This window comes from Podarcis liolepis, assembly GCF_965112155.1.
Source record: "Podarcis liolepis genome assembly, chromosome: 8".
NCBI lineage: Eukaryota > Metazoa > Chordata > Lepidosauria > Squamata > Lacertidae > Podarcis > Podarcis liolepis.
This window is the reverse complement of record NC_139560.1, coordinates 1,058,131-1,083,146: the sequence shown is the minus strand read 5'-3', so window position 1 is coordinate 1,083,146 and position 25,016 is coordinate 1,058,131. Positions and strand designations below refer to the sequence as shown.

The window sequence follows — 25,016 nt, the reverse complement described above, 5'->3', positions numbered from 1 at the left end:
CGTGTTCGTGAAATGAGCAAGATGCTTTGGAGTGGGAAAAGGCGGCTGGAATCGAGCCCTGCTTTCCCCCAGCGAGTTGTGGGAAGGCTGAACTGAGCACTGCAGAGAGCCCTGGCTCAGAGTCTGGTTTAAAAATCAATTCATTTGCTGCACCCCCAGCTTCTCTCCTTGTTTGGGGGGCTGTAGGTGACCAAAAAGGGACGCGGGTGGCGCTGTGGGTTAAACCACAGAGCCTAGGACTTGCCGATCAGGTGGTCGGCGGTTCGAATCCCCAGGACAGGGTGAGCTCCCGTTGCTCGGTCCCTGCTCCTGCCAACCTAGCAGTTCGAAAGCACATCAAAGTGCAAGTAGATACATAGGTACCTCTCCGGCGGGAAGGTAAATGGCGTTTCCATGTGCTGCTCTGGTTCACCAGAAGCAGCTTAGTCATGCTGGCCACATGACCCGGAAGCTGTACACCGGCTCCCTCGGCCAGTAAAGTGAGATGAGCGCAGCAACCCCAGAGTCGGCCACGACTGGACCTAATGGTCAGTGGTCCCTTTACCTTTACCTTTTTAGGTGACCAAAAAGGACAAAGGAGATGGTGTTGGACTTTCGGAGGAAGAGAGAACTAGCCCCGCTGTACATCGGGGAGGTCTCTGTAGAGAGTCTCTTCCTTTAAATTCCTAGGAGTTTATCTCAGTGAAGACCTTACTTGGAAAATCAATACAACCCAGGTGGTTAAGAAAGCCCAACAGAGACTCCATCTCCTCAGAATATTGCAAAAAACAACAACAATGTCAACCAACATTTGATGATCTCCTTCTACCGGTCCACAATAGAAAGTGCCCTTTCCTACTGCGTCACGGTGTGGGACGCTGGTTTGACATCAGCTGATAGGAAGTGCCTACAGAGGGTGGTGAATACAGCACAAGATATTATGGGCTGTCCCGTGAATCTGCTGGATAAAATAGCGGAAGAACGTGAGAGTGAGGAAAATTCTCAGGGATGGTTCACACCCTGGCTGGCACTTTCTTGATCTCCTGCCCTCGGGCAGAAATTATAGAAGCAGGATTAGTGGCACCAACAGGGTAAAGAACAGCTTCTATCCGTTAGGCTGCTGAATGAAAAGATAACAACAGGGCAACTGACTTTTGGGTTTGGTGGGTGTGCGTCAGTAAACGAGGGGAATTAAGACTAAGAGAGCTGAGTGGGGGGTGCTCGTGTAATCTCACTGTATACAAGTTGTACAAGTGACAATAAAGAGCCAGTGTGGTGTAGTGGTTAAGAACGGTGGACTCGTAATCTGGGGAACCGGGTTCACGTCTCCGCTCCTCCACATGCAGCTGCTGGGAGACCTTGGGCCAGTCACACTTCTTTGAAGCCTCTCAGCCCCACTCACCTCACAGAGTGTTTGTTGTGGGGGAGGAAGGGAAAGGAGAATGTTAGCGGCTTTGAGACTCCTTCGGGTAGTGATAAAGCGGGATATCAAATCCAAACTCTTCTATTTCAATTTCAAAAGTCGGGGATAGCAGCAATTACCAGAGAGTCAGACTTGACTGGCTGCTCCACAGGGCAGCTCCTCTTAAAGAAGAAGAAGAAGTTTGGATTTGATATCCCGCCTTTCACTCCCCTTAAGGAGTCTCAAAGCGGCTCACATTCTCCTTTCCCTTCCTCCCCCACAACAAACACTCTGTGAGGTGAGTGGGGCTGAGAGACTTCAGAGAAGTGTGACTGGCCCAAGGTCACCCAGCAGCTGCATGTGGAGGAGCGGGGAAGCGAACCCGGTTCCCCAGATTATGAGTCTTAACACTCTTAACCACTAGGAGCTGGGCAACAGATAGGCTTTCAGGATGAATTTGGGTGGAGTTCCTCTTGGACCACTCCAGCGCCAAGAGGTTTTTGGGTCTGGTCATGCTGGAACCATTCCTCCCAGTTCCTTTGGGCCACCCACCCTCCTCCTCCCATTCCATGGAGATCTCCCCAGGATTGAACCTGGGCCGTCGAAGACACAAAGCAGCTCAGAAGACATCTGCTGATGGACAGAGAAGAAAGGAACCAGCAGGGACTGGCAAAGGACACACTTTGGACACAATCATCACCCAGAACAGAGTGCCCACCTTTAATAGCCAAGCACCCACCCACCCCTGCCCACTCCCCTCACACACTCGTGTTCTCCCCGTAGTCCATGTCGTCGTCATCGTCGTACCTCTCCGGCGGAAGGTGTCTGATGACGTGACGCGTGGAGACATCCTCATAGTCAAAGAAGTTGAGGTTGAGGTTGCGGGCGATGCGGCGCCCCACGGAATCGAGAAGCTGGGGGGAGACACAGGCAAGGTGGGGCAGGTTAAGCAGGCCTGGAAGGATGGAGCCTGTTTTCATCCCTCCAACTCTCAAAGGGGGGGGAGAGCTGGGCAGTGAGCCCCAGGGGCCACCTGAGGCCTGCGGGGGAAGCAGAGGGAACCCCCTAACCCTCACCACCCCTTTTGCTGGACCTCTGCGGTTACTTGACAGAAAGGCCCTTTTTACATACAGATGGGAGTCAGATCCAAAAGTGGAAATGAAGACAAGGTAGCTGCTGGGAAGTGAACTCCGTCAAAAGCAGTAGGAGTAGACTTCGGATAAAATAGCAGTCCAATAGCAGTCCATTTATTTATTTGATTTTATTTTTTGAATTTCTATACCGCTTTATACTTTTAAGAAAAATCTCAAAGTGGTTTGCAGCATATTAAATCAATAAAACATAAATAAAACAACCTGGAGAAAGTCCAATATAGAGCATACAGTCAAAGCAACGTAACAGAAAGCTAAAAATATTACCATTGCAGGGGGTTGGAGTAGATGGCTCTACGATTCTACGATTCCATCATTCCGTGGGAAGGGTGATGTGAAACACGCCTCCCTTTCTCATTCAGAAATCTAACATATGGGACAAAGCCTGCCCCCTTCAGAATCGTGGCTTGCCCCTTCTATACACACACACACAGAGAGAGATGTTTATGACGGATGACCAGAGGCTGCAGGGGGGCATTAGTGCTTAGAATTCCACGGCTAGATCCCGGGATTGGGGTGGGGTCAGTAAAATAGTAGGTCTTATCTGAGAGGGTTAATTATATTTGGAATGCAATCATAAATACAGTTGTACCTCCGGTTACGTAAACTTCGTGATACATAAGCGGCAAACCCGGAAGTATATTTCCAGGTTTTTGCCACACACGCATGTGCAGAAGCAGTAGACCACTTCTGCACATGCACAGAAGCACTCTAACGCCGCATGTGCATGTGCAGAAGCAGTCTCCCAGGTTGCGAAAACCTCAGGATCTGGCCGGAGCTCCAGAACGGATCCCGTCTGCAACCAGAGGTACCACTGGACTGTTATATAGTTAGCAGTCTGTGTTTGCCTGAGCTTGAGTCTGGACTAAGGGATCTGAGCTCCTGTGTTCTGAATCGATACATGATATCCAATCACAGAGCATTTCAGGATTTGGGCCTCTGCCATTGGCCCTTGAACTCTTGAGTCGTGATTTGCCGCTTGGAAGGTTAGACAGCCAATCACGTTGGGAGAGGGAGTGTCCCAGGTTTTCAGGAATGTATATAAGCAGTTACTTTGCCCCTGGTTCCCAGTGATGTCGTTCAACAAAGGTTCTTGCTGTTATCGCTGTGCCTTGTCTGGTGGGACCCATCTACACTTCAACTACCTAAAGAGCTACCCAGGAGACCGACAGGAGCAGCGCCCCCTTTAAGAACAAGGAAAGAAAAATCAACGTGCACACACCGAAGCACACATGCACACGAGAACCGACCACCAGGTGGCACATGTGCAATGTCTCTCCCTATGATCATAGAATAGTAGAGTTGGAAGAGACCCCAGGGGTCATCTAGTCCAACCCCCTGCAGTGCAGGAATCTCAACGGAAGCACCCGTGATGGTTTAGATCATGCTGGAAAGGAAGTCAAGCAGCAGGTACTAGTGGTGTGTTGACGACAACCTAGAGAAACTTTGTGGCCCCATAGCTTTGTGAGAAAGCGCTGGACTTTTCTCCCATTGCAGGGGGGATCAGAACATGGGAAAGGCTGGATCCGTCCCTGGGATCGTGGGCAAGCGACTCAGAGTGTCTTGAGGGTTTGCTGCTGTAGTTGGGAAATTTTGGTATGTCAAACGCTCTTGCCCTGGTACTTCGCCTGGGGGCAGTTTGCCCAGTGAAAGGACTCGCTGTGTTTTGAACGATTGTTGCTGTGTGAGTCTGGTTTTAGCTAGTTATATTTTACACTTTCCTAGAGGCAGAGACCAAGAAATGGAGAACCATTCAGGTTTAGGAATCTGCAGGGCCAACGTCTTTACTGCAGTTACCATTCGGATTGTTTTGGAAGGTGCTCCAACCATTAGGAGAGGAAGCGGAGTATCTACATGTATATCAAGCCAATAAATGCATCAGATACCCTGTGTGAAGCTGGACCTTTGGTCCACCATCTGCCATGCATCTAGTCAAGACACAGAGCCCCATAACTGGCCCATTAAGGGTCTGCCCCATACCTCAAACTGGTCCGTCAGTGCAGCCAGGGTGAGCACCTCCAGGCGGTATCCATTGATAATGAGGCTGTAGTAGCGTTTCCCGTAGGCTGGAATATGGAGGAAGCAGAGTGTTACTATGGAGGCTGCCATTGCTGTGTCCGAGCTAGCCTGGTCCAGGGTGCGGGGTGCAAAATAGATTGATGTAAATCACCTGTGTGGGGTAATTGATGAAAGAATTGGCTGGATCCCTAGATCCAAAGTGTGGGGCTATACACACTTTAGAAAGAGACCCCAGCAGAGTAATAAAATCACAGTATCATGCAGCGCAGTGAAGCACGAGGAATAGAGGCTGTTTGACATTTTAAACATCTTGCTTACAGGGCTCCCCCTCTCTCAATAAACAGACCACACCGTTAGTAGTTTTTAATCATGGGTAGGCAAACTAAGGCCTGAGGGCCGGATGTGGCCCAATCACCTTCTCAATCCAGCCCATGGAAAATCTGGGAATCAGTGTGTTTTTACATGAGTAGAATGTGTCCTTTTATTTAAAATGCATTTCTCGGTTATTTGTGGGGCATAGGAATTCGTTCATTTTCCCAAAAAAGGTCTGAGGGACAGTGGACCAGTCCCCTGCTGGAAAAGTTTGCTGACTCCTGGTTTAAATGCTTTACTTACAAACTCTAAAGTTCAGATTCATGTGTTATTCCATGCAGCAGCAAGAAGAACAGAGGCTCTTCTTCAAACATCAGGAAGAACTTTCTGGCAGTAAGAGCTGATTGACAGGTTGTGAATTCTCCTGCCTTGAAGGTTTTAAAGCAAGGGCTGTGTGGCCACCTGTCATGGATGCGTTAGCTGAAATCCCCGCATTGGAGCGGGTTAGACTAGAGGACCCTCAGGGCCCCTTCCAATTCTATGATCCCTCTTTGAAAAAAGTTTGGCAGCAGTCTGATTGGTCCTAGAACAATAGAATCAAGAATGCAGCAGTCTGATTGGTCCACAGGAGCCACCCAATCCAGCTCCAGGTGGAAGAGAATCCGCAACCTGATTGGCCTACAGGAGAATCCCGGAATTAGCCAATCTCGTGGGACCCATTGGATAAATAATGTATATAACGCAGACATTCTTGGGGAACTTCCATTCCTCCTCACCACTATGAGCTGAATAAAGAGCATGAAATCCACTCTCAACTCCGAGTATATTTCAAGAGGGAAGGCCTGGACGTAACAGGAGAGGAGGAGGAGGAGTTTAGCAGAGGAGGCGACAAGGGTGCCTTCTACATGCCCCCCCCCCGCCATGCTGGTGGTACCATCGGGCTGAGCTATGAGCCGCACGTAGATCTGATGCAACGGTCCCTCCTGCCAGAGGATGCCTTTGATGTAGAACTGGTAGACCTGCTTGATGTGGTTGATGATCAGCCGGCGCTTGTGGATGTTGCTGATGGACAGCCAGAGTCCGGTCAACATGCCAAAGACGAAGAAAACTGTGAAGTCTTGAGTGCCCTGAAAGGAGAGCAAAGGGTCCAGGCAGAGAAGGTTAGGGATGCCAGGGGGAAAATGAAGCTTAGAAAGAGGTCCATCCGCATGAGAACCCTGCTCCTCATCAGGGTCAACCTGTTGCCTCCAGGAATCACAAAAACAGGGGAATGGAAGGCAAAATCTCTGCCCTACAGCTGCTCCTCGGAGCCAGGTATTCACCTGGACAGGCGTTCCCCAGCCTGGTGCCATCCAGATGTTTTCAACCACAACTCCAGTCAGGCCTGAGCCAAATGGGACTGATGAGGATTGCAGTACGAAACATCTGGAGGGCACTAGATTGGGGTATATTGGTCCAGCCAATCTGTTTTCTCCATCCCCACCCAGAAAAAACCTGGAGAATCTCCTCCCCAGCTTGGCCGATTCCCTTGTCCAGATGTGGGAGATCTGAGAAAAGTCAGCTCAGAAGGACTGAGCAGGGACGTCTCCTGATGAAGCCACCCCAAGTAGTGGACGGGAGCAACCTTATCTGTGAAAAAGCTTTGCGCTCTCTTTGCAACGCTCCCTTTCTCTGTAGGGTTGCAGAAGGCCTTTACTGCTACGAGGAACTGTTGGAAGGCATTCTTCAGACATGTCGCAGGAAACCCTTCCCCCAAATCATTCAGTTTGTACAAACTTCACACACACTCACACTCACACACTACATACGCTACACTTCTGTTATAAATTCATTGAAAATCAACCATACATCGGATCTGCACTGTTCCACTTTTATTTTACTCCATGAAGGACGGACTACAAAATGGGGAAGGTTTGATACAGGGCAGCCATAATCCCTTGAGCATACCAGCACATCCACAGGAGCCCTGCCCAGTTGCTATGCCAACCCTGATGGTCCTAGACAGAAGACCATCAAGATCACAAAGAACTTGCATATGGGAGTGGATTCAGCACGGACTGGAACAAAGGACAATAATCAGCTCTTCCCTCTGGGGGCAGGAAACTGCAAACTCCCCTCTGTCACCTGGAAAGTACTCATGGAGAGGGGGAAAGGGGGAACCAGCCAGGTGACAGGACACTCAGGTTACCACCACAATTCCTCCCTCAACCCCTCCTTTCTGTGATGTAGTTGTGATGTAGTCTTAGGGTGTAGTTTGGGGGATTAGTAACTAATAAAAGTTGGGGTCTTCTTTTGCTCTGGGCTTCCATTTTGCTTCATCTTGTTTGATACGGAAAGGGGGGGCATGCCTTCCTTCACCCTTCTACCGGCCACCAAAGGGTCCGAGGCGATGACCTCAAGGGCTCCCAACCCCACGTGGACCCCTCAGCCCCCACACCGTTACACAAGCACCACACTCTACCCCAAGCCCCATTAATAGAGTGCCTTTTCCCTTTCCTACACCTATCTGCTATTACGGGCGAAATAAGCCCAAATTCTTATGCCTCTTTCCCACTCTATCTTTACTGTGGGTTGACCGTACGAAGCTGTATTCCCTATTCCTTTCAATGGCTGCGTTCTATCCAATCAGAACCATGCATTCACCTTGCAGAGCTAGCTCAGCGAGCTCCTGCACGCCTCATTTAACCTCTTGACAAGCTGCTGACGGCTCCCCGCTGGGAGAACAATGGAACCGAAACTTGTGAACTCATAAAAGTGTCAAATCTTGCTACAATGTATCTATTCTGTTTCCGGCTTCAATCACCAATATAAATTGGACTAAAAAGGACTAAAATCTTTAGAAATTCGTATAAAATCAACCACAACTCCGATTTCCTTGCTTTTGGTGCCGATCGGCTCAGTCTCCTCAGGACTCCATGATACCTCCCCTGCCTCCATGATCCCTCGAGTGAGGCGTCACATACTCAGTAAGACCCTAATCCAGTCAAATCGCTCTGCCAAGCCTTTCCTCCGGGCAATGCCAGGTGACAGACCGTGCATACATGGACCATTGTCTTCTCATCACCGGCACTCAGGAAGTGCTTATCTGTGCATATCTCCAGCTCTGCATATTCCCCCATCCCTCCTCTATATGTTAATCTGGTGTAACCCAACCTCTCTTTAATGTATTCATGATGTAATCCGTGTAACCCAACTTCTCTTTAATGTATTCATGATGTAACTATGATGTATTTTGCACTGTATTCTGGGACATGGAGGGAAGTTTCAAAAGCTCATGTCACCCCTTTCTCGCTGTTCAATCTCGCCTTGAACCTGTTGTGCAATAAACTTGGATCTTCTGCAGCTTGCTCCTGTCTCCGGCTGAGCTCATTTTCTTCCGCAGGGACCCGCGGACTTAGTCCGACAAGCTGGGTGGCAGAGTAGCCCCGCACCCAGATTTTACCGTAACATGTTGTGGGTGGGAGTCCTGTCGCTACAGTATTCAATAAAGGCCAAGCCTACAGGCTGCTGTTTTGCTCCAAGTTATCCTAGTTGGTGTCTTTGTTTTTGTCCAAGGGAGCCCTCGGATTTTTCCGTTAACAGACATAACGTGGAACCTACCGTATTTTTTGCACCATAACACTCACTTTTTTCCTCCTAAAAAGTAAGGGGAAATATCTGTGCGTGTTATGGAGGGAATGCCTACGGGTGGCATGCCTACGGATTTTTCTCCTCTAAAAACTACGTGCGTGTTATGGTCGGGTGCGTGTTATAGAGCGAAAAATACGGTATTGGCCGCCATTATGGACCTCACACTGGCCTCGAAATGGGCTCTGAGTGTTGCTTTCTTGGGTGTGGCCTGTTTTTCTACCGCTGACGCTCAGGCCAACTGCTCTGCAGCTTTGATGACCATAACTGAACCCCCGAGACTGTTGGGATACTGCCAGGGAGACAAAGTCCATCATGGCCCCAAGCCATCTGCCGGACGATCCATCGATCTCCCGTAGGCACGCAGCATCAGCAATTAGCGACATGAGTTTCTAGAAAATATCTTGCCACATTCCAGAGCTCATGCACACTCTATCAGCAGATAATGCACAGCAAAAGTTGCACTCAGGAGAGCATTATTTACAAGTTTTGTCCAGCGTTGATCAGAACAAAGAAAGACATGACTGCCTGCGTCAGTGTCTCCAGCACAGAGAGTGAAACAAAAGCAATAGAAAACATAAACTTCCTGTGAACAGGAAATACGCAGACTCTGTGACTCACAGCCTGCTCCCTTTTAAGGTGGAACGGAAATATCCTAACAGAGACAACCGGCTCCACTCACTGCTAGGCATATAAATGTGGGGCCAGCTAGCAAAGGAGCCTGCTCCCGTGGGGGCAGGGGAAGTCCCAGCAGAAAAAGCTTCAAGGCGAGTTCAGCAGGCGTGAGAGTTCAGCAGCAGGGTGAGGAGGCCAGGGCACCCCACTCTGCCCAACAAAACCCCAAACTCTCAACAAAGTCACAGAAAATTGCCAATGAAAAGCCAGCAAGGATAGAGGGGGGTAGGGAGGGTCATTTTAGGGGGTGAAATCTAATTTTTGCCAATTTATTCAGTGGTAGGTCTTTAAAATATGTTCTAGGGTGTTAGGAATTGAAATCTGCTATTCCTTTTTGTGACTGGACAACATTTAGCTCGGTAAGTCTACGTCTAATGAAAAAGCACATCAACTGCTTTCCGAAAACCAATGAATGCTAATTTTACCTCCTGAAAATGTCATGAAATGCTATAAATAAATAAAATAAAATAAATGAAAGTGCTTGGCAATCATTTTTTTATTATTTCTATGCAATTTTATGCACCATTTACTTACCAAGCAAAATCAAATTATATTAATTTTAACAAAATATCTAATTTTTGGAATTTGAAAGTTGAAAAATTCAACCCGGTGTCCCGGTGTTTTGCACTGTCTGTATCGTGAGCTTACAGGTCAGGTGAGCCAGAGGGGTCCAGATGACTGAGGTGTATAAAATTAATCAGGACATGGATATAGTTGATAAAGAAACACTAGAATTTGTGGACATACGATGAAGCTGAATGTCTGAAGATTCAGGGCGAATAAAAAGAAGTCCTTCATGCAGTGCAGAGTTAAACTGTGGAGGCAGGGATGGCCACAAACTGGGGCGGCTTTCAGTGGAGAAGAGGGGTTCTTGGTGGCTCCTAGCCAGGGCTTTTTTCTGGGGGTACGCAGGGGTATGCATACCCCTAAGCATTTTGTGAATCTAAGTTTGGCCTCATTGAAGGGAGAACAGGATGCCTGACTACATGGGCCATTGGCCTCATCCAGCAAACTCTTCCTGACACCAATTTGCACAAACACACACGCAGACCCTCAACTTCACAAAAGAAGCACAATTGAGGCTGTGTACTTGATTGCATCAGTTCCCTAGACGCAAAATGGGAGCAATGGTAATCTCCCTTACAGGACAACTCCCTTTTATATTCCCATTCAATTCTGTGAATGTACAGTGGAACCTCAGGTTGTGAACGATCCGTGCGGGAGGCACGTTCGCAACCTGCAGCGTTCGCAACCCTGTGCATGCGCAAAGCACGATTTAGCTCTTCTGCGCATGCGCGAGCACCGAAACCTGGAAGTAACCCGTTCCGGTACTTCCGGGTTTTGGTGCGTCCTTAACCTGAAAATGCGTAACCTGAAGCATCTGTAACCCAAGGTACCACTGTACCTGGTAGTTTGCGGAGGAATTAGCTGGTGCCCAACTGCAAAGCGGTGTCAGGAGAGGCAACAGAAAGAAGTCGAGAGAGCAGCAAGGGAGGAACGTGAGTTAGTGAAGTCGCACAGACACTTTGGGCCAAGTGACTAGCTCAATACTTTACAGGAAAGCTGTGTTCCCACAGCGGGGGAATTGTGGCAAGACAAATACATCTCGTTGGTACCTGGTTATCAACAGTGGCAAGAATCATGTGCCTACCCGTGGTGATTTGAAGTGAAGTATGCTGAGCCCCAAAGAAAGCAGGAAAACCACCAGTCCTTTCCAGATCATGTCCTTGTAATATTCCATCACAAACACTGCAGGGGGAGAGGCAGAAAGGGCAAAATTCAGGACTAAGCCCCGCGGAGCTGAGCTGAAATGGCCAGGGCTGACCCTTCTTCCCAAGTCCCCAACCTCCCTCCCTCAGCCCAGGCCACAGAACCCAGAATCCCCGTGGCCAGAGCTGGGAAGCACAGAAAACACAAAATTAGAGCTCCTGATGCGCGTGCAATTGAAATTGTGTTTCATATTTCAATGACACAAAACATGCAACAGTGGAGAACCGTTTAGACACCTTTTTCTTTGGGTGAGCAAGCTAAGACACAGACTCCCCCTTGCTATCATGAAGATATTCTGAAACACGGAAGTTTAAGCAGCTAAGTTTCCCTGCCCAACCCCAGACATGCAACTTGCATGAAAATAACTCTGGAGAATAGCTCCCTCTCCTGTCTTCTCCCGTGTCAGAGACAGGAATAGGGCTGGGTTTGTGGGATGAAAATAGATCTGACCCATGTGTGGGTAAATTAACAAAAGTATAGGCTGGGTGCCTGGATTCAAAATGCAGTACTTCGCACACTCCCAAGGGGGAGACAGCCCCCAGCAGGGTTAAAAACACTCTTAAGTTAACCAGCAGCATAGTGTGGAATATGGGTTATTAGACCCTTCTACGTATCCCATTTAGTCTGCCTTAAAACACGTCCTCTCTCTCTACCCCTGTAGCAATGACACACACCGCTAAGTATGTTTAAAGGCTTTCCTTACTAAATCCAAGGGTCTGATTCATGCACTGATCCATGCAGCAGCAAGGAAAACACAGGCAGATTACTCTTGGGTGCAAAATGCACAATATAGTTTCAAACATGCCATCTGAACTTGCTGCAAGTTCAGACATGTCCATACTGGTTGGTTACATGGCTGGAAGAGGTAGGTAGCCGTGTTGGTCTGCCGTAGTCGAAACAAAATAAAAAAATTCCTTCCAGTAGCACCTTAGAGCAGTGTTTTTCAACCACTGTTCCGCGGCACACTAGTGTGCCGCGAGATGTTGCCTGGTGTGCCGCGAGATGTTGCCTGGAGGGAGGCGGGCGAGTCGGGCGGCGAGAGGCGGGGCGGCGGCAGCGAGGAGAGGCCGCCCAGCGCGGGGCTCTCGCCATCTGCCTGCCTGGCTGCCTGTGAGCTCGGCGGGCAGCGCCTCCGTCCGCAGCGCCCGCCTCGCGGCTCTCATTCCCTGCCCCTGCCAAAGCTCACCCAGCCAAGCCGCGCTCTCCTTCCTGCCTCGCTTTGCTGCCTCCTCCCCCCCCACCCCCAAAGCTTGGAGGTTCCCCAGCGCCGACCCGCAGGTTTGACCCCCTTCTCACACCTGTTTGCGCTCCTTGCACGGAATGGGGCGGATGGGCAGGAACGGGGCTCGCCGTTGCCTCCGCTCGCCCTCCCCCCCCCCGCTGGCGGTCCCGCGATTCTTGGCTTTTTGGCGGTTGGCACAGAAAGAAGGCAAGGGGGAGGGGAAAATTGAAACTTACACTTTCGTGCGTCCCTCCCGGCGTGACGCTGCGCGCTGACGTCACGGGGCTGTAATGGTGGTGTGCCTCGAGATTTTTTTCATGAAACAAGTGTGCCTTTGCCCAAAAAAGGTTGGGAAACACTGCCTTAGAGACTAACTAAGTTTGTTCTTGGTATGAGCTTTCATGTGCATGCACGAATCTGAAGAAGTGTGCATGCACACGAAAGCTCATACCAATACCAAACTTAGTTGGTCTCTAAGGTGCAACTGGAAGGAATTTTTTAATTTTGTTTTGATAGCTGGAAGAGAGTGTGAGAAAGGAAGAGAAGCACTTTCACTTCCTCCCTCAAGGGGGAGGCATGACCTAGCTGAGTCTAGGAACATGGCTCTGTTGTCTTAACTCCTTCATGCATGAAGTAGCCCTCATGCACAGTTATGTTTGACTGCAGTTTCCAACACTGGGGAGGCTGGGGGGGGGGGGAGATACCGGTTGATGGTTCCCTACGATATGTGCAGTGGTTGCTAGAGCAGACTTCAAGTAGAACGGTGGCCCGTCTCAGGCAGTCCTCCAACCGTCCTCAGCACAATCAAGTAGACCCAAGAAGCCTCCCTAAGGCTTCGCTCCTCACCTTTGGGCTGCTGCACTTGGAACGGGAAATACTTGTTCTCCTTGAGCAGCTCAGGAAGGTTTTTCTCTCTGCTGGCAAAGCTGCAGTGCCAGAGGACCAGGGGGCCCTTGAGTATAGCCTTGGCCATCCTGCTGGGTCTTGAAGGGAGTGTCTCAGCACTTTCTTCTTCCTGGAAAAGAACGGCTGGGGAGAAGAGGGAGGACCCTCGTCACGTGCCGGACAGACTGTGGCTGCAACTCCTATCAGCCCTTTTTGAATGGTAAGCATTTGCAGATTCTTAAGGTAAAGGTAAAGGGACCCCTGACCATTAGGTCCAGTCGTGGCCGACTCTGGGGTTGCGGCGCTCATCTCGCTTTACTGGCCGAGGGAGCCGGCGTACAGCTTCTGGGTCATGTGGCCAGCAGGACTAAGCCGCTTCTGGCGAACCAGAGCAGCACATGGAAACGCCGTTGACCTTCCCGCCAGAGCGGTACCTATTTATCTACTTGCACTGACGTGCTTTCGAACTGCCAGGTTGGCAGGAGCAGGGACCGAACAACGGGAGCTCACCCTGTCACAGGGATTTGAACCGCCGACCTTCTGATCAGCAAGTCCTAGGCTCTGTGGTTTAACCCACAGCGCCACCCGCGTCCCCTTTGCAGATTCTTACTTACCCCTTAAGAATCTGACTTCCTTTGCTTATAAAGACTGCCTCTGTCTTTCAGAGAAGGCGTTGCTAAGGAAAAGCCAGGACCAAGAACCAGGACCACCCAGTGCCCAAATTATTTCTGTGCACCTTTTCCCACCTGGTCCTGCAGCAGGTGTGGGACAGTCACGGGACGGCTTCCGTAGCAACGGCGGCCAACAGAATCCCTCATCCCCATGGAAACCGGGCAGACAAGACCACAGCTGCTGCCCTCTGCAGAATCACGGAGGAAAGTGCTTAATTCAAGGAGTGCCACACACGCACCCCATGCCTCCCTCTTCACTTTCTCCTCCCCAAGAGCTGAACATAAGACCACCTCTCACCAACCTGAATGGGAAGCTTGCTAGAGTTAAAGTGGAATGTCATTCATTTATTTATTAAAAACAGTTGTATACCACTGTGCCATAAAAATACGTATCAAAGCCCTTTAAAGCAGTAAAACATAAACCAGTAAAATAAAAACCATGTTAAGAAGATAAAAACAGACATCCATTGACTATTGTGGAAAGATGTATTCTTAATTGCCTGCACAGGCCTGGCAGAGCAGGAAAGCTTTCAGCAGACATATGAAAGTTGGCCCAGAAGGCACTCACTGAATCTCTAGTAGGAGGGAGTTCCACAGGACTGAGCCAATGACACTAAAAGCTCGCTAAAGGATCTTCTAAATCACATCCCTGACATGGGTAGGCAAAACAAGTCAACATTCAATGGCAGCAACTTCCCCCAGATGTTACGAATAGCGGCAGCTCCCCCTTATCTTCCTAGTCTAGATTGGACAAAGTATTTTTAGGGGGTCCAGGTGGAAGGATAAGAAAACATCCAGAAGTTGCTGGATAACTCCTGTTTGAGCAACCAGCTTTCTACAACCCAGACCCAGAGAGAACACAGAGTCACACCCACTGTGCAAATTTTAAAAAACTCTTTTATTCTGGTAGAGTTTGGAGCTACAAACAATAGAAAAGACGACAGAAATAAGTTACAAAAAAGGTGGGGAGAGAGCAACTAGAATGTTTCCCCTCCCAGAAGTGCAGCCAGAACACCACAGTCTCTTTTCTCCTTGCAAGGGACAGATCCTGCACCTCTGCTGCCTTGAGGAAGGTGTAAGACCCCCCTGGGAAAGGTGTCAGTGCTGAAAAGGACAGGAACTTGGCCTGCTGAGGCAAGGAGAGACAGAACAGATCCTCCTATTGCAGTATTCCTGATGAGGCAGCTGCTATGAGGCATCTCCTGGTGTGGCTTGCTCTTCCGAGCTGGTCAGGAGCTGCTGCAGACACTGCCGGATTTCAGCGTAACCCCGGTACACCTTCTTCATGCCCCGTGGCAAATGGCGGCAGGATGACAGGTTGAGGTAGCTGAGAGCAGGGCAGCTGGCAATCAGGGTGCTTACGGGGAGAAGGAAAGGAGATCAATGTTAAGCAGTGCACCTTGCTTGCTCCCTCTCAACCTTGCTGGTGTGGGGAATTGGCAAAACATTAGATTATCACAAGGCCACTCGTAATATAAAGGTCAGTAACAGGAGGAAACACCAAAATGTCCCAAATGGATTGAAAACAAGAGATTCCATAAATGTGAAAATAGTGCAAAGTTCCTCCCAACTACTCGGGAATGTGGCTTTCGTCCCCTCGGGGACAGGGGGCTTGTGGGTGGGAAAGCTGGCCTGAAAAGCAGCCATTATTCGGGCCAGGCCTGCCAACAAGTGAATTCTGCCGGGCCTGGAGCTCAAGCCAATGGACTGTGGTGGGTCTGGGCATTCCCAGGGCAGACTTGCCTGCCTGGCAAACCGGAGCCAGCACAGGGAGCAACATTCAGCAGAGGTCATGTTGTGAGTGGCACTTGCTACTTTTTGGTCTAACCATAATCCTACACAAACCAGAAGAAATCCACCGCCTCTGCTTTTGTACTGCTGGCAGTCATCTACCCTGCTGTCTTTCAGCACCAGACAGAGGGTGTTTTCATTTCACCAAAGATCCAAATAGTGATGAAACCTTTTTTGACTATTGCTGTTTTATTTTCTTAAAAAAATTATTAAGATGTATGTTTTAAGCCACAGTGAAATTGTTTGCTTGTTTTTACTTTGAAGGATTATGGATATGAAATGATTATATAGATACATTCAACACTAGCAAGACACAGCCCAGAAGTGGTTCTGTCCAAAGATTCTCACCTTTCCTCTAAGGAAGGTAGCACCCAAGTAGTATATAAGTGGCCCCCACATTGTTTTCCTCAAGAGCTGAAGAGAGCTGGGTTGGAGGAGGGGAAAAGATGGTATCAGGGGAAACCCCCGCAGCTCACCTGACTGTATGGAGGGCAGCCTTGGTTCCTGTGAGGTTGAGGGAGCGCAGGACTGGCTCCCCTCTGGCGCTGTCTCCCTGAGTGAAGGCAGCCATTGCTTGCTCCAGATCACTTTCGCTGAAGCTCTGGCCGGTCAGATCCAGCTCTCTCAAGCTGTGGTTCCACTTCCAGGTGATGAGGGGGCTGCCTTGGAGGGGCAGGTGCAGGTGGCTGGCACTACAGTAGAGGCCCAGGTAGAGCTGCTCCAGGTCTGCGGAAGACAGCTGGCGTCAGGAGGGATAAGCGTAGCGACAACAAGGAAACGTGCAATGATTAAATAATAAAACCACATGATACAACCGCCACGGGGATGTATCTTACACCAAACAGGGCTGGAAGGCCAAACTCATTATCCAGTGATACAGCCATGTTTCACTGAAACAAAGATCATCGCTACCGCCACTGCTTTTGACTGGGGCAGTCCTGTTTTAGATAACGTCTAAAAATCCCATGTACCATCCTCTTGCCATAAACTGCAGGCCGGACAACTCTGCTAAGGGCCAAGAGGACCTCCCTACACCCAAGATCTGTGTAGTCTCAACTTCATGTGCCTAAGAACTCTGAAATGACACACAACAAGAGCAGAGCTGTGTGCTCCACACAGACAATTTACTTCACTGTGGTTTTGTATACAAACTCCCCTTTCCCCTCGCTGAGTTCTTTTATCTTTGGGGGGAATAAATGCCTGAAAGGATGGCTGCACAGAGATAATGGACGCAGAAGGGGAAGGCTCAGCTTCCTCCACAAACAAGGCACCCATATTGAAGAGGAGACCTTATTCCCTCAGGCAGCAGCCCAGCAGTATTAGGTAATGATCCAACTCAGCCTAAGGGAGCTCCTAAAAGGAGGAGTCCCAAACCACATGCTACAAATGACTGAGCCAGGCCCTGCTTTAAACAAGCAGATTTGCCAACAAAGGTAAGTATGAGCACGAGTGATGGGATGATGGTGATGACTAGGCTGCCCAGAAAGTGGCCTAGAAAACACAGAGGCGGCAGATCCTTCCACACCCACCTGGACAGGGCAGCAGCTCCAACCCCTTGGGGGTGACACGGAAGCAGCCGCGCAGGTCGAGCACACGGAGTCGGCTCGAAGTGCACAGGATCCGTTTCAGCATGCTGTCGTCGACAAAGGAGAAAGAGGTTGTGGCCAGGCACAGCTCCTGCAGCTGCGGGAAGCCAGGGGAAGTGGGAGCCGAGCGGGGAATGGGCTTTGGGTAGCAGATGAGGTTGAGCAAGCGCAAGACCTGGAAGGAACAAGCAGAGCAGGAGGGTGAGGGGGCAGCCCTGGGCTCTGAATTACTCATCAGCCACAGGGCAAGGAGACACCAAACCCAAATCCCTGCCCCGAGGGAGAATCTTCCCCCATGAGTTCCTCTCTCAGACATACCAACAAATAAAGCCACACCCACCGTGCATCTGTGGAGCGGTTAAAAACTCCAGGTGACTCAAGCAAGAAAGCCAAGCCACGCCATCTGTTACCGGATAATTGGAAGGGGGGAGACCTCCCCCACCCCCCAGGTTTGCCTCTCCATACCACAAAGCAAAGACAAAGAGTCTCCGCTGCACATTACCAAACCATTCACTCACTCGCATACGATACAGAGCTACCGTATCTTTTGCACCATAGGACGCACTTTTTCCCTCCTAAAAAGCAAGGGAAAATGTGTGTGCATCCTATGGAGTGAATGCAGGGGGGAGGCAGGTGGGAAAAGCCCCCAAGAGCCGCACACAAGCTTCGTGCGCTCTTGCGGGCTTTTCCCCAGGAGGGAAAAAGTGAGGAGGGAATCCGCTGCAGCTTCCCCCACCTCCCAGAAAAGCCAGGAGAAGCCGCGCAGCCCCTTTAAAGAGCTGGCGGCTTCTGCCGGTTTTGCGGGAGGTGGGGGAAGCTGCAGTGGATTCCCAGAAAAGCCAGGAGAAGCCGCACAGCCCCTTTAAAGAGCTCATGGCTTCTGAGGGCTCTCCGGGAGGTGGGGGAAGGCTGCAGCGGATTCCCTCCTCCCCGGCTCCCTTTGAAGCAGCAAAGTGGGAGGGGAGCAGCTTACACTCGTGTAAGCAGCTCCTCTCCCACCTTCCTGCTTCAAGCAACCACGGAGGAGGGAAAGAAGGGGAACATGGATCCTCCGCTGCTTGTGGCTGCAGCGGATTCCCTCCTCCCGGGCTCCCTTTGAAGCAGCAAAGTAGGAGGGGAGCAGCTTACACTCGTGTAAGCAGCTCCTCTCCCACTTTCCTGCTTCAAAGCGGAGGGAATCCACTGCAGTTGCGAGCAGAGGATCCATGGCTCCGCTTCCTTCCCTCGAAGCAGGGTGCGGGGGTGCAGGAGGGAAAGAGGGCAGCAAATAGATGCCGGGCAGGAAGACACAACCACACTTTGACCACTGAAAGTCCACCCCAGCCTCCCCAGATTTCCACTGAGACGGCCAGGCTAATCTCGATGGCCATAGGTCAGGCTCAGCATTATTAACTGGACTTAGATAAGCCATGGTTCCCCTTCCTACCCTCCTCTGAGGCTCAGTTTAAAGCAGCAAAGCGGACAGGAGCCGCCCGCTTTGCTGCTTTAAATAGTTTAGTGCAACATTTGATTCAGAATATTTTTGTGTGTGTTTTCCTCCTCTAAAAACTAGTTGCACCCTATGGTGCCAAAAATACAGTATTTCCCTGGCCTGGCTGAAGTCTCTTGCTTGTGACCCCCGACCTGAACCCCAGGGAGTCAAGGTTAGGCGACTGTGGGGTGCTCCAAGGCCTCCCTGTTACACATCTCAGAAGAAATAAAAAAATTCCTTCCAGTAGCACCTTAAAGACCAACTAAGTTAGTTCTTGGTATGAGCTTTCATGTGCATGCACACTTTGGTATCTGAAGAAGTGTGCATGCACACGAAAGCTCATACCAAGAACTAACTTAGTTGGTCTTTAAGGTGCTACTGGAAGGAATTTTTTTATTTTGACTATGGCAGACCAACACGGCTACCTATCTACATCTCAGAAGAAGAGAAGGCAGCACCGCAACCCCAGTTAATCCAGACACACCTGCAGCTGTGGACAAGCTACTTGAAGCTGTTCAATCGGAAGCTGGAAGTGCTGTGTACTTTGCTCTATCTCTGTGTTCACCTCTAGAAGCTGCAGTTCTGGGCAGCTGCCATTCTGGAAAGAAAAGTCAGATATAAATGACAACCGAAAATGGCCCTGGGATCCAGCAGGACTAGTTAAAACCTAGATTCCATGAGAAGGTCTGATCCTGCATGCCCACCAGCCTAGCCTTAGACAACAGTGGGGTATGAAGTCAAGCTTTCTCTAAAGATCTCAGCTGGTGATCAGTCTCGCTTGGACTACTGCCATGCGCTCTACGTGGGGCTACCTTTGAAGGTGACCCGGAAACAGGGCCTTCTCGGTAGTGGCATCTGCTGTGTGGAATGCCCTCCCACCAGATGTCAAAGAGAAAAATAACATCTGAAGGCAGCCCTGTTTAGGGAAGCTTTTAATGTTTAATAGGTTATTGTATTTTAATATTCCATTGGAAGCCGCCCAGAGTGGCTGGGGAAACCCAGCAAGATGGGTGGGGTATAAATAATAAATTATTATTATCATCATCATCATCATCATCATTACCATATGCCAGGAAGTGTTCCTTCAGACACCCTGAGCCAAAGCTGTTCTTAATACAGTGGTACCTCTAGTTACGAACTTAATTCATTCTGGAGGTTGTACATGATTAGAAGTAAAAAACAGCATTTTGAACTGGGGACGGAAACTGCAGCTCAAAAAGAATAAGGGTTCACAACTTTCTTCTCCAGTACCTCCCCTTATGATAAAGAGACATTTCCTACCTTGTGAACCCATTTAGTCAATCCCATTCTGGCACCTTTTTATTTAACTCGTGGCACACCAGATGTTGGACATCCAACTCCCATTGGCTTCAGCCACATGGCCAATGGTTAGGGTTGATGGGAGATGCAGCCTCTGCCCCCCCCCCCACAATTCCCAGTTTAAGAATAAATACATTTATTTCCATTCCTGTGTTTCCATTGACAAGTTCATGGGAGGGGGGCGTGGATAAACTAAATGCTTTAAGCTGCTAGGGTGGACAAGAGTCAAGCATTCGGGTGGTTTGCCTCAAACTTTCCTAGGATCTTTTTCACATCCTCAAGCTGAACAAACTGAAAAAATATGCACCACAAAACCTCCAGAAGGGACTTCCTTTTTGGATGTGAGCTGCAGTACTCCAACTACACATCATTAAAATCATTACATTTTTATACAATGCTCCTAATGGGCAAAGTTTTTGTGCACATTGCGCCCCCTCATCAGTCTTTACAACTCTATGGAGTTGGCCACCCAGGAAGAGAGGCACATGACAAATGCAACATGAGCCTGAGAGTCCATTGGATAAGCAATTCTATTACCTTGGTTCTTCCAGATCCAAGGCTCTACCCCTTGGACCACACTCTCTCTCTCCAACCCTAACCTCAGGAACAAAAGTGCTACTATGAGGCCAACTGAACGAGAGACTGCAAAGCACTTTATTTCCAAAAAATGGAAAGGTTTCCAAGCGCAGCCCAAGGATTGCATCTGCTGGGGGTGTTTCAGTTCTGCATGTCCTGCACTGAGTCCCAGGGGGCTGAAATAAATGCACTATGCACCCCCTCAGGGAGGACTGCTCCCCAGCCAGAGATTCAAGATTGTTTACAATAGCTATTCTGTGACAAGCCAACCCCTCCATGGGGTTTCAGCTGTTTACCAAAAGCACAGAAAAAATGGCATTCAGCCGGCTGCTGTACGTTAACCATAAATGGCGGATCCGAGAGCCAGCAGCTTCCAGAAAGCTGACCACGGCCGAAGGGTCAACCTGGAAACGCAGAAGAGAGACATCGGTTATGGAGCTCAATAGTGCAACCAAACTGCAGCTGAACATCTACAAGAGAAGGCAGTGGGATCCAGGAACTCTGCCCTCTCCTTGAGACACTACCTTGCAGTTGCTGAGCACAGCCACCACTCACCTGAGAATTCTGCAAGTTCAGGCTTTCCAGTTGCAGGCAGCATCCAGCCAGCGTGCACAGAGACTCCGTGGTCACCCCGCGGCAATGGGACAGCTTGAGAGATGCAAGGAGTGGGCAGGATTTGCCGATTGCCTAAATAGTCCAGGACAGGAAAGGGAGATTAGCTGGCAGAAGATATCTTGGCTCAGGTGTCAAGGTGTTCTACACATTACGGAAAAACACAACACTGTATCACAAAAATTACCGTATTTTTTGCACCATAACACTCACTTTTTTCCTCCTAGAAAGTAAGGGGAAATGTCTGTGCGTGTTATGGAGGAAATGCCTGCGGGTGGCATGCCTACGGATTTTCCTCCTCTAAAAACTACGTGCGTGTTATGGTCGGGTGCGTGTTATAGAGCGAAAAATACGGTAAACAAAACGGTAGCAGTCGTCTTGTTTTGCATCTTTTGCCCGCTTCCAAAATTCAGGTTTTTGCATGCCAGTAAAAAGGACGCGGGTGGCGCTCGCTGTGGGTTAAACCACAGAGCCTAGGAATGCTGATCAGAAGGTCGGCGGTTCAAATCCCTGCGACGGGGTGAGCTCCCATTGCTCGGTCCCTGCTCCTGTCAACCTAGCAGTTCGAAAGCACGTCAAAGTGCAAGTAGATAAATAGGTAGAGTTCTGGCAGGAAGGTAAACGGCGTTTCCATGCGCTGCTCTGGTTCACCAGAAGCAGCTTAGTCCTGCTGGCCACATGACCCAGAAGCTGTATGCTGGCTCCCTCGGCCAATAAAGCGAGATGAGCACCGCAACCCCAGAGTCGGCCACGACTGGACCTAATGGTCAGGGGTCCCTTTACCTTTACCTTTAAAAAGGCTTAAGATTGCAGTAGCCTCACCCACCTTCAGGACAAAAGGCACGTGGCTTTTCCAGTGGCAAAGAGCAAAGTCTCGGAGGTGAGAAAACCTGCAAGGAGCAAGCGCATAAAATGATTCTGCGTTCCGGACCTGATGCATATAGGCTCCAGAGGAGCAGAGAGACGGATAGGGAAGCCGCAGAGTCACTGCCCAAGAAAAGGCGGTGAAATCTGGCAGGTGACTTATGCTCCTCACATACAAAGACTGTATCCCCCACAAAGAAAAGCAAATACTCACCGGTTGGCAACCAGCCACCCCATTGTGTCTAGGACTTTCTTCTCTAGAACAGAATGTTTCTGGCCTGGGGCAACCCAGCAGTGGCCAACAGTCACCTTCTGCCAAAGCACAGGGTTGGAAGCTGCTCCGTACCAGAGCCGGCACACGCGGGCCACCCTAGAGAGAAAACCAGCAATGACTGTCACGTCTCACAGGGCCACTGCGAGTATCTGGCAAAATAATGCATGCTCTAGGGCTGCCTTTGCCAAGCTGGTGCCCTCCAGATGTTTCAGACTACAACTCCCATCAGTCCCAGCCCACACAGCACAGTCCAAACCATGAAGCCAGCACCAGCTTGACAAAGGCTGCTCTGTAGGACCTCTTGCTTCTCCTCAGGCAAGATGCTTCCCTGCCCCTTGGCTGTGGCCCCAGCGCTCCATTTACCTACAGAGGAACGGCACTGAGCCTTCCGATGCCACAACATGGTGGAATATCTGGACCAGGATCTCCACTGGGAGGCACTCGCCCCAGGAACTTCCAGTTGCTGGCTGGGTGCTGAGGGGGAGTGCTGCCTTGCTTTCTTCTCCTTGATCCTCACCAGCCACATGCCAGTTTGCCAAAGTCTCTCCTTTTACGCGTTTCCTCCCGTGCGTCGCCTGCTTCTTCAATCCCTTCTTCTGCTGCTGCTGCTGCTTCTGCTTCCCTTTCTTCTTGGGCACTTTCCGGAGCGGCCGCTGTCGTGCCTCCTCCACGTTGGAAACTATCAGCAGCATGTCATTGTCCGTCTCGTGCACAAGGTAATGAGGGGCAACTCTCCGTGGGGCTTTGCGAGCTGCCTTCCTCTTCTTCTTTGCTGGGGCCTGGCCGGCATGCCCCGCCTTCCCACTCACTTCTGCCCCCCTCTTGCGGGGAACCCGTCGCAGAGAGCCGGGGGGCAGCCCTGGAGACAGCTCACTCCCTCCAGGCTTCTCATCCATGCTGGCCTTCTCATTTATGGTGGATCATAAGGGAGTGTCTAGTGAATTCTTCCTGGGGAAATGTGAAAGAACAACCATTGTGGCAAGAAGGGATAACAGAGTTTATATACACCTGGTGGTTATACAGTTCTTTTCCCCAAGTTATCCAAGTCCTTGAAATGTACTATTTCAGTAAGTCTCATTATTCCCACGTTGTGTGTGTGCGCACAAACACACACATGTCCATGGCACTTGCTTAAGGCCACATCATGAGCTTATGGCTCAGCTGAGCTGGGGCCTTCCACCTCACAGCTCCTATTTGCAACTAGAATCTTCTCTGCATTCAAGGAAGTCTAAGGTCTGACTCTGACCAGCCTTGCCTAGAGCAAGAAGCCACCCCCTTCTTTATTATGGCCACACCTGAATCACCGAGGATTACAGACTTCCTGCTGCCAGGGCACAAGCGGGCTGGAGCCGTCTTCCAGAGCCCCCTTTCCTGCCGAATGCCAATGGGCAGCCAGATGGGCAGGGTAATAATAATAATAATAATAATAATAATAATAATAAATGCCTACAGGGCATGAGAGAGCAGCTCAAGTACCCTCTTCTTCTTCCCCTGGTGCCCAGGAACTGCCTCATCCAAGCCCCGTCCCTCCACTCCTGCCATCAACGCTCAGCCTCTTCTTGCTTTGGCTGGGGAAATCACAGCTGCCAACGGAGCCAGGTGCTGGGGAGTTTGGCCCTGTTATAAGAATTTTAAGGTCATATATATATATATAATAAATGTTCATAAATGTACCAATGTCTGGAGCAGCACAGGGAGACCTTCCTGAAACCATTTTTACTCCCAGACTGACCAAATGTTTCTCTGCAAGGAGGGAGGGGGTGAGGGAACCTTCCCATTGTCTCAGGAATTGGGAAATCACCATCTCAAAGGAATGGCCAGACTACCAGAAAAGGCAAGGAGATAAGGCATTATCAGATAACCTGGCAGACAGGAAAAACAACAACATTCAAATTTCTGCTGTAGACCACCTTTTCTGTGATGTATGTATGATGTATCTGGGGGGTGGTCTGGAGCTCCAGGGCAGGGAATTTAAAATGTCTATTTAGGGGCGGGCACGCCTTGGTTCGGGGTCCTCCTCCCTCCTGCGTGTGGTGAGTGAGGACCCTGTTGCAACAGATCAATAAAGATCAGGCTTACAAGCTGCTTTGCTTCTCAATATTCTCTGCTTGGTCTCTGTTATTTTCTCTGACTGATGGAGAACCTACAAAGGACTCTATAGGCAGTGGCCGTAGCGTGGGTTGTCAGCAAGTGGGGCAGGGCAAGTAATTTGCGCCCCCTAACCCGTGGATTTGCGCCCCCTAACCCTAACCCCCAGATGTTGCGCCCGGTGCGGCCGGCCCCCCCTGCACCCCCCATGCTACGCCACTGCCTATAGGACCTCCTGGACACCCCATAAGGGGGAAAGGGCAGCTTTTGTTTCCCACAGCCCCTCCGAGATGGAGCAAGGGAGCCCGGAGGACTCTGGGAAGGAGGAGCCGCTCCCTTGGCTCCCTGGCCAAGGGCGCCGCGGGGCATTGTGGGAAGGCAGCCCGGGCGCAGGGGATGCTGGGAAAGAGGGGCTCCTGAGGGGGGCGACCCAGGCGCCGCGGGGCATTGTGGGAAGGCGGCTGCGCTGCCCGGCCAGGCCGCGCGCGGAGGAGCCTGGGAAGGCGGCGGGAGGGTGGGGGTGGGCGCGGGGCATTGTGGGCCGCCGGGAGGGAAGGGGGCCCCCCTCAAGGGCCCGCGGGGCATTGTGGGAAGGAGCGCGTCGGCGCGGGGGATGCCGGGACAGGGGCCGAGCGGAGGCCCGCCGCGCGCTTACCTGGCCCGCGGGGCTTCCGCCGCGTCCCCTCAGCCGGGGCGGGGCCTAGTCGGGCGGGGCGGGGCA

The 25,016-nt window shown here is 50.5% G+C and overlaps 2 protein-coding genes across 7 annotated transcripts; both read right to left on the bottom strand.

Moving 5' to 3' along the window:
* Window positions 1-2,077: 2,077 nt before the first annotated feature.
* Window positions 2,078-14,440, bottom strand: TMEM249 (transmembrane protein 249). 3 transcript variants are annotated; one of them, XM_083517049.1, is made up of 6 exons: window positions 13,657-13,838; window positions 13,004-13,186; window positions 10,817-10,914; window positions 5,798-5,990; window positions 4,513-4,598; window positions 2,078-2,295 (listed from the first exon to the last, which is right to left on the bottom strand). In XM_083517049.1, exons 2-6 carry the CDS (start codon window positions 13,128-13,130, stop codon window positions 2,140-2,142), a joined length of 660 nt encoding a protein of 219 aa, XP_083373175.1. In that variant the 5' UTR covers window positions 13,131-13,186; window positions 13,657-13,838; the 3' UTR covers window positions 2,078-2,139. The 3 variants fall into 3 exon arrangements, with proteins under 3 accessions (XP_083373175.1, XP_083373176.1, XP_083373174.1); XM_083517050.1 differs by having other exon boundaries at window positions 13,789-13,819; XM_083517048.1 differs by lacking the exon at window positions 10,817-10,914 and having other exon boundaries at window positions 13,789-14,440.
* Window positions 14,441-14,592: 152 nt separating this feature from the next.
* FBXL6 (F-box and leucine rich repeat protein 6) lies at window positions 14,593-25,004 on the bottom strand. 4 transcript variants are annotated; one of them, XM_083516751.1, is made up of 10 exons: window positions 24,951-25,004; window positions 22,571-23,155; window positions 22,148-22,303; window positions 21,896-21,959; window positions 21,013-21,144; window positions 20,754-20,861; window positions 19,046-19,159; window positions 17,034-17,265; window positions 15,981-16,230; window positions 14,593-15,070 (listed from the first exon to the last, which is right to left on the bottom strand). In XM_083516751.1, exons 2-10 carry the CDS (start codon window positions 23,101-23,103, stop codon window positions 14,902-14,904), a joined length of 1,758 nt encoding a protein of 585 aa, XP_083372877.1. In that variant the 5' UTR covers window positions 23,104-23,155; window positions 24,951-25,004; the 3' UTR covers window positions 14,593-14,901. The 4 variants fall into 4 exon arrangements, with proteins under 4 accessions (XP_083372877.1, XP_083372880.1, XP_083372879.1 ...); XM_083516754.1 differs by having other exon boundaries at window positions 22,571-23,151; window positions 24,951-24,973; XM_083516753.1 differs by lacking the exon at window positions 24,951-25,004 and adding an exon at window positions 23,882-24,362.
* Between the last annotated feature and the right edge of the window lie 12 nt (window positions 25,005-25,016).

Bases quoted from the DNA above. Each gene is read 5' to 3' on its own strand.
- TMEM249 (XM_083517048.1), bottom strand. From the start codon at position 13,866: ATGGGGATGAGGGATTCTGTTGGCCGCCGTTGCTACGGAAGCCGTCCC. The intron at 13,187-13,788 runs GTGGGAAAAGGT...TCTTCTCCCCAG, and splicing joins CACACCTGCTGCAGGACCAG to CCGTTCTTTTCCAGGAAGAA. The intron at 5,991-13,003 runs GTGAGGAGCGAA...CTCTCCTTTCAG, and splicing joins CCAAGTGCAGCAGCCCAAAG to GGCACTCAAGACTTCACAGT.
- FBXL6 (XM_083516751.1), bottom strand. From the start codon at position 23,103: ATGGATGAGAAGCCTGGAGGGAGTGAGCTGTCTCCAGGGCTGCCCCCC. The intron at 19,160-20,753 runs GTAAACAGCTGA...TTTTCTTTCCAG, and splicing joins CCATTTTTTCTGTGCTTTTG to AATGGCAGCTGCCCAGAACT. The intron at 17,266-19,045 runs GTGTGTCTGGAT...TGTTCCTTCCAG, and splicing joins TAGCTTGTCCACAGCTGCAG to GTCTTGCGCTTGCTCAACCT.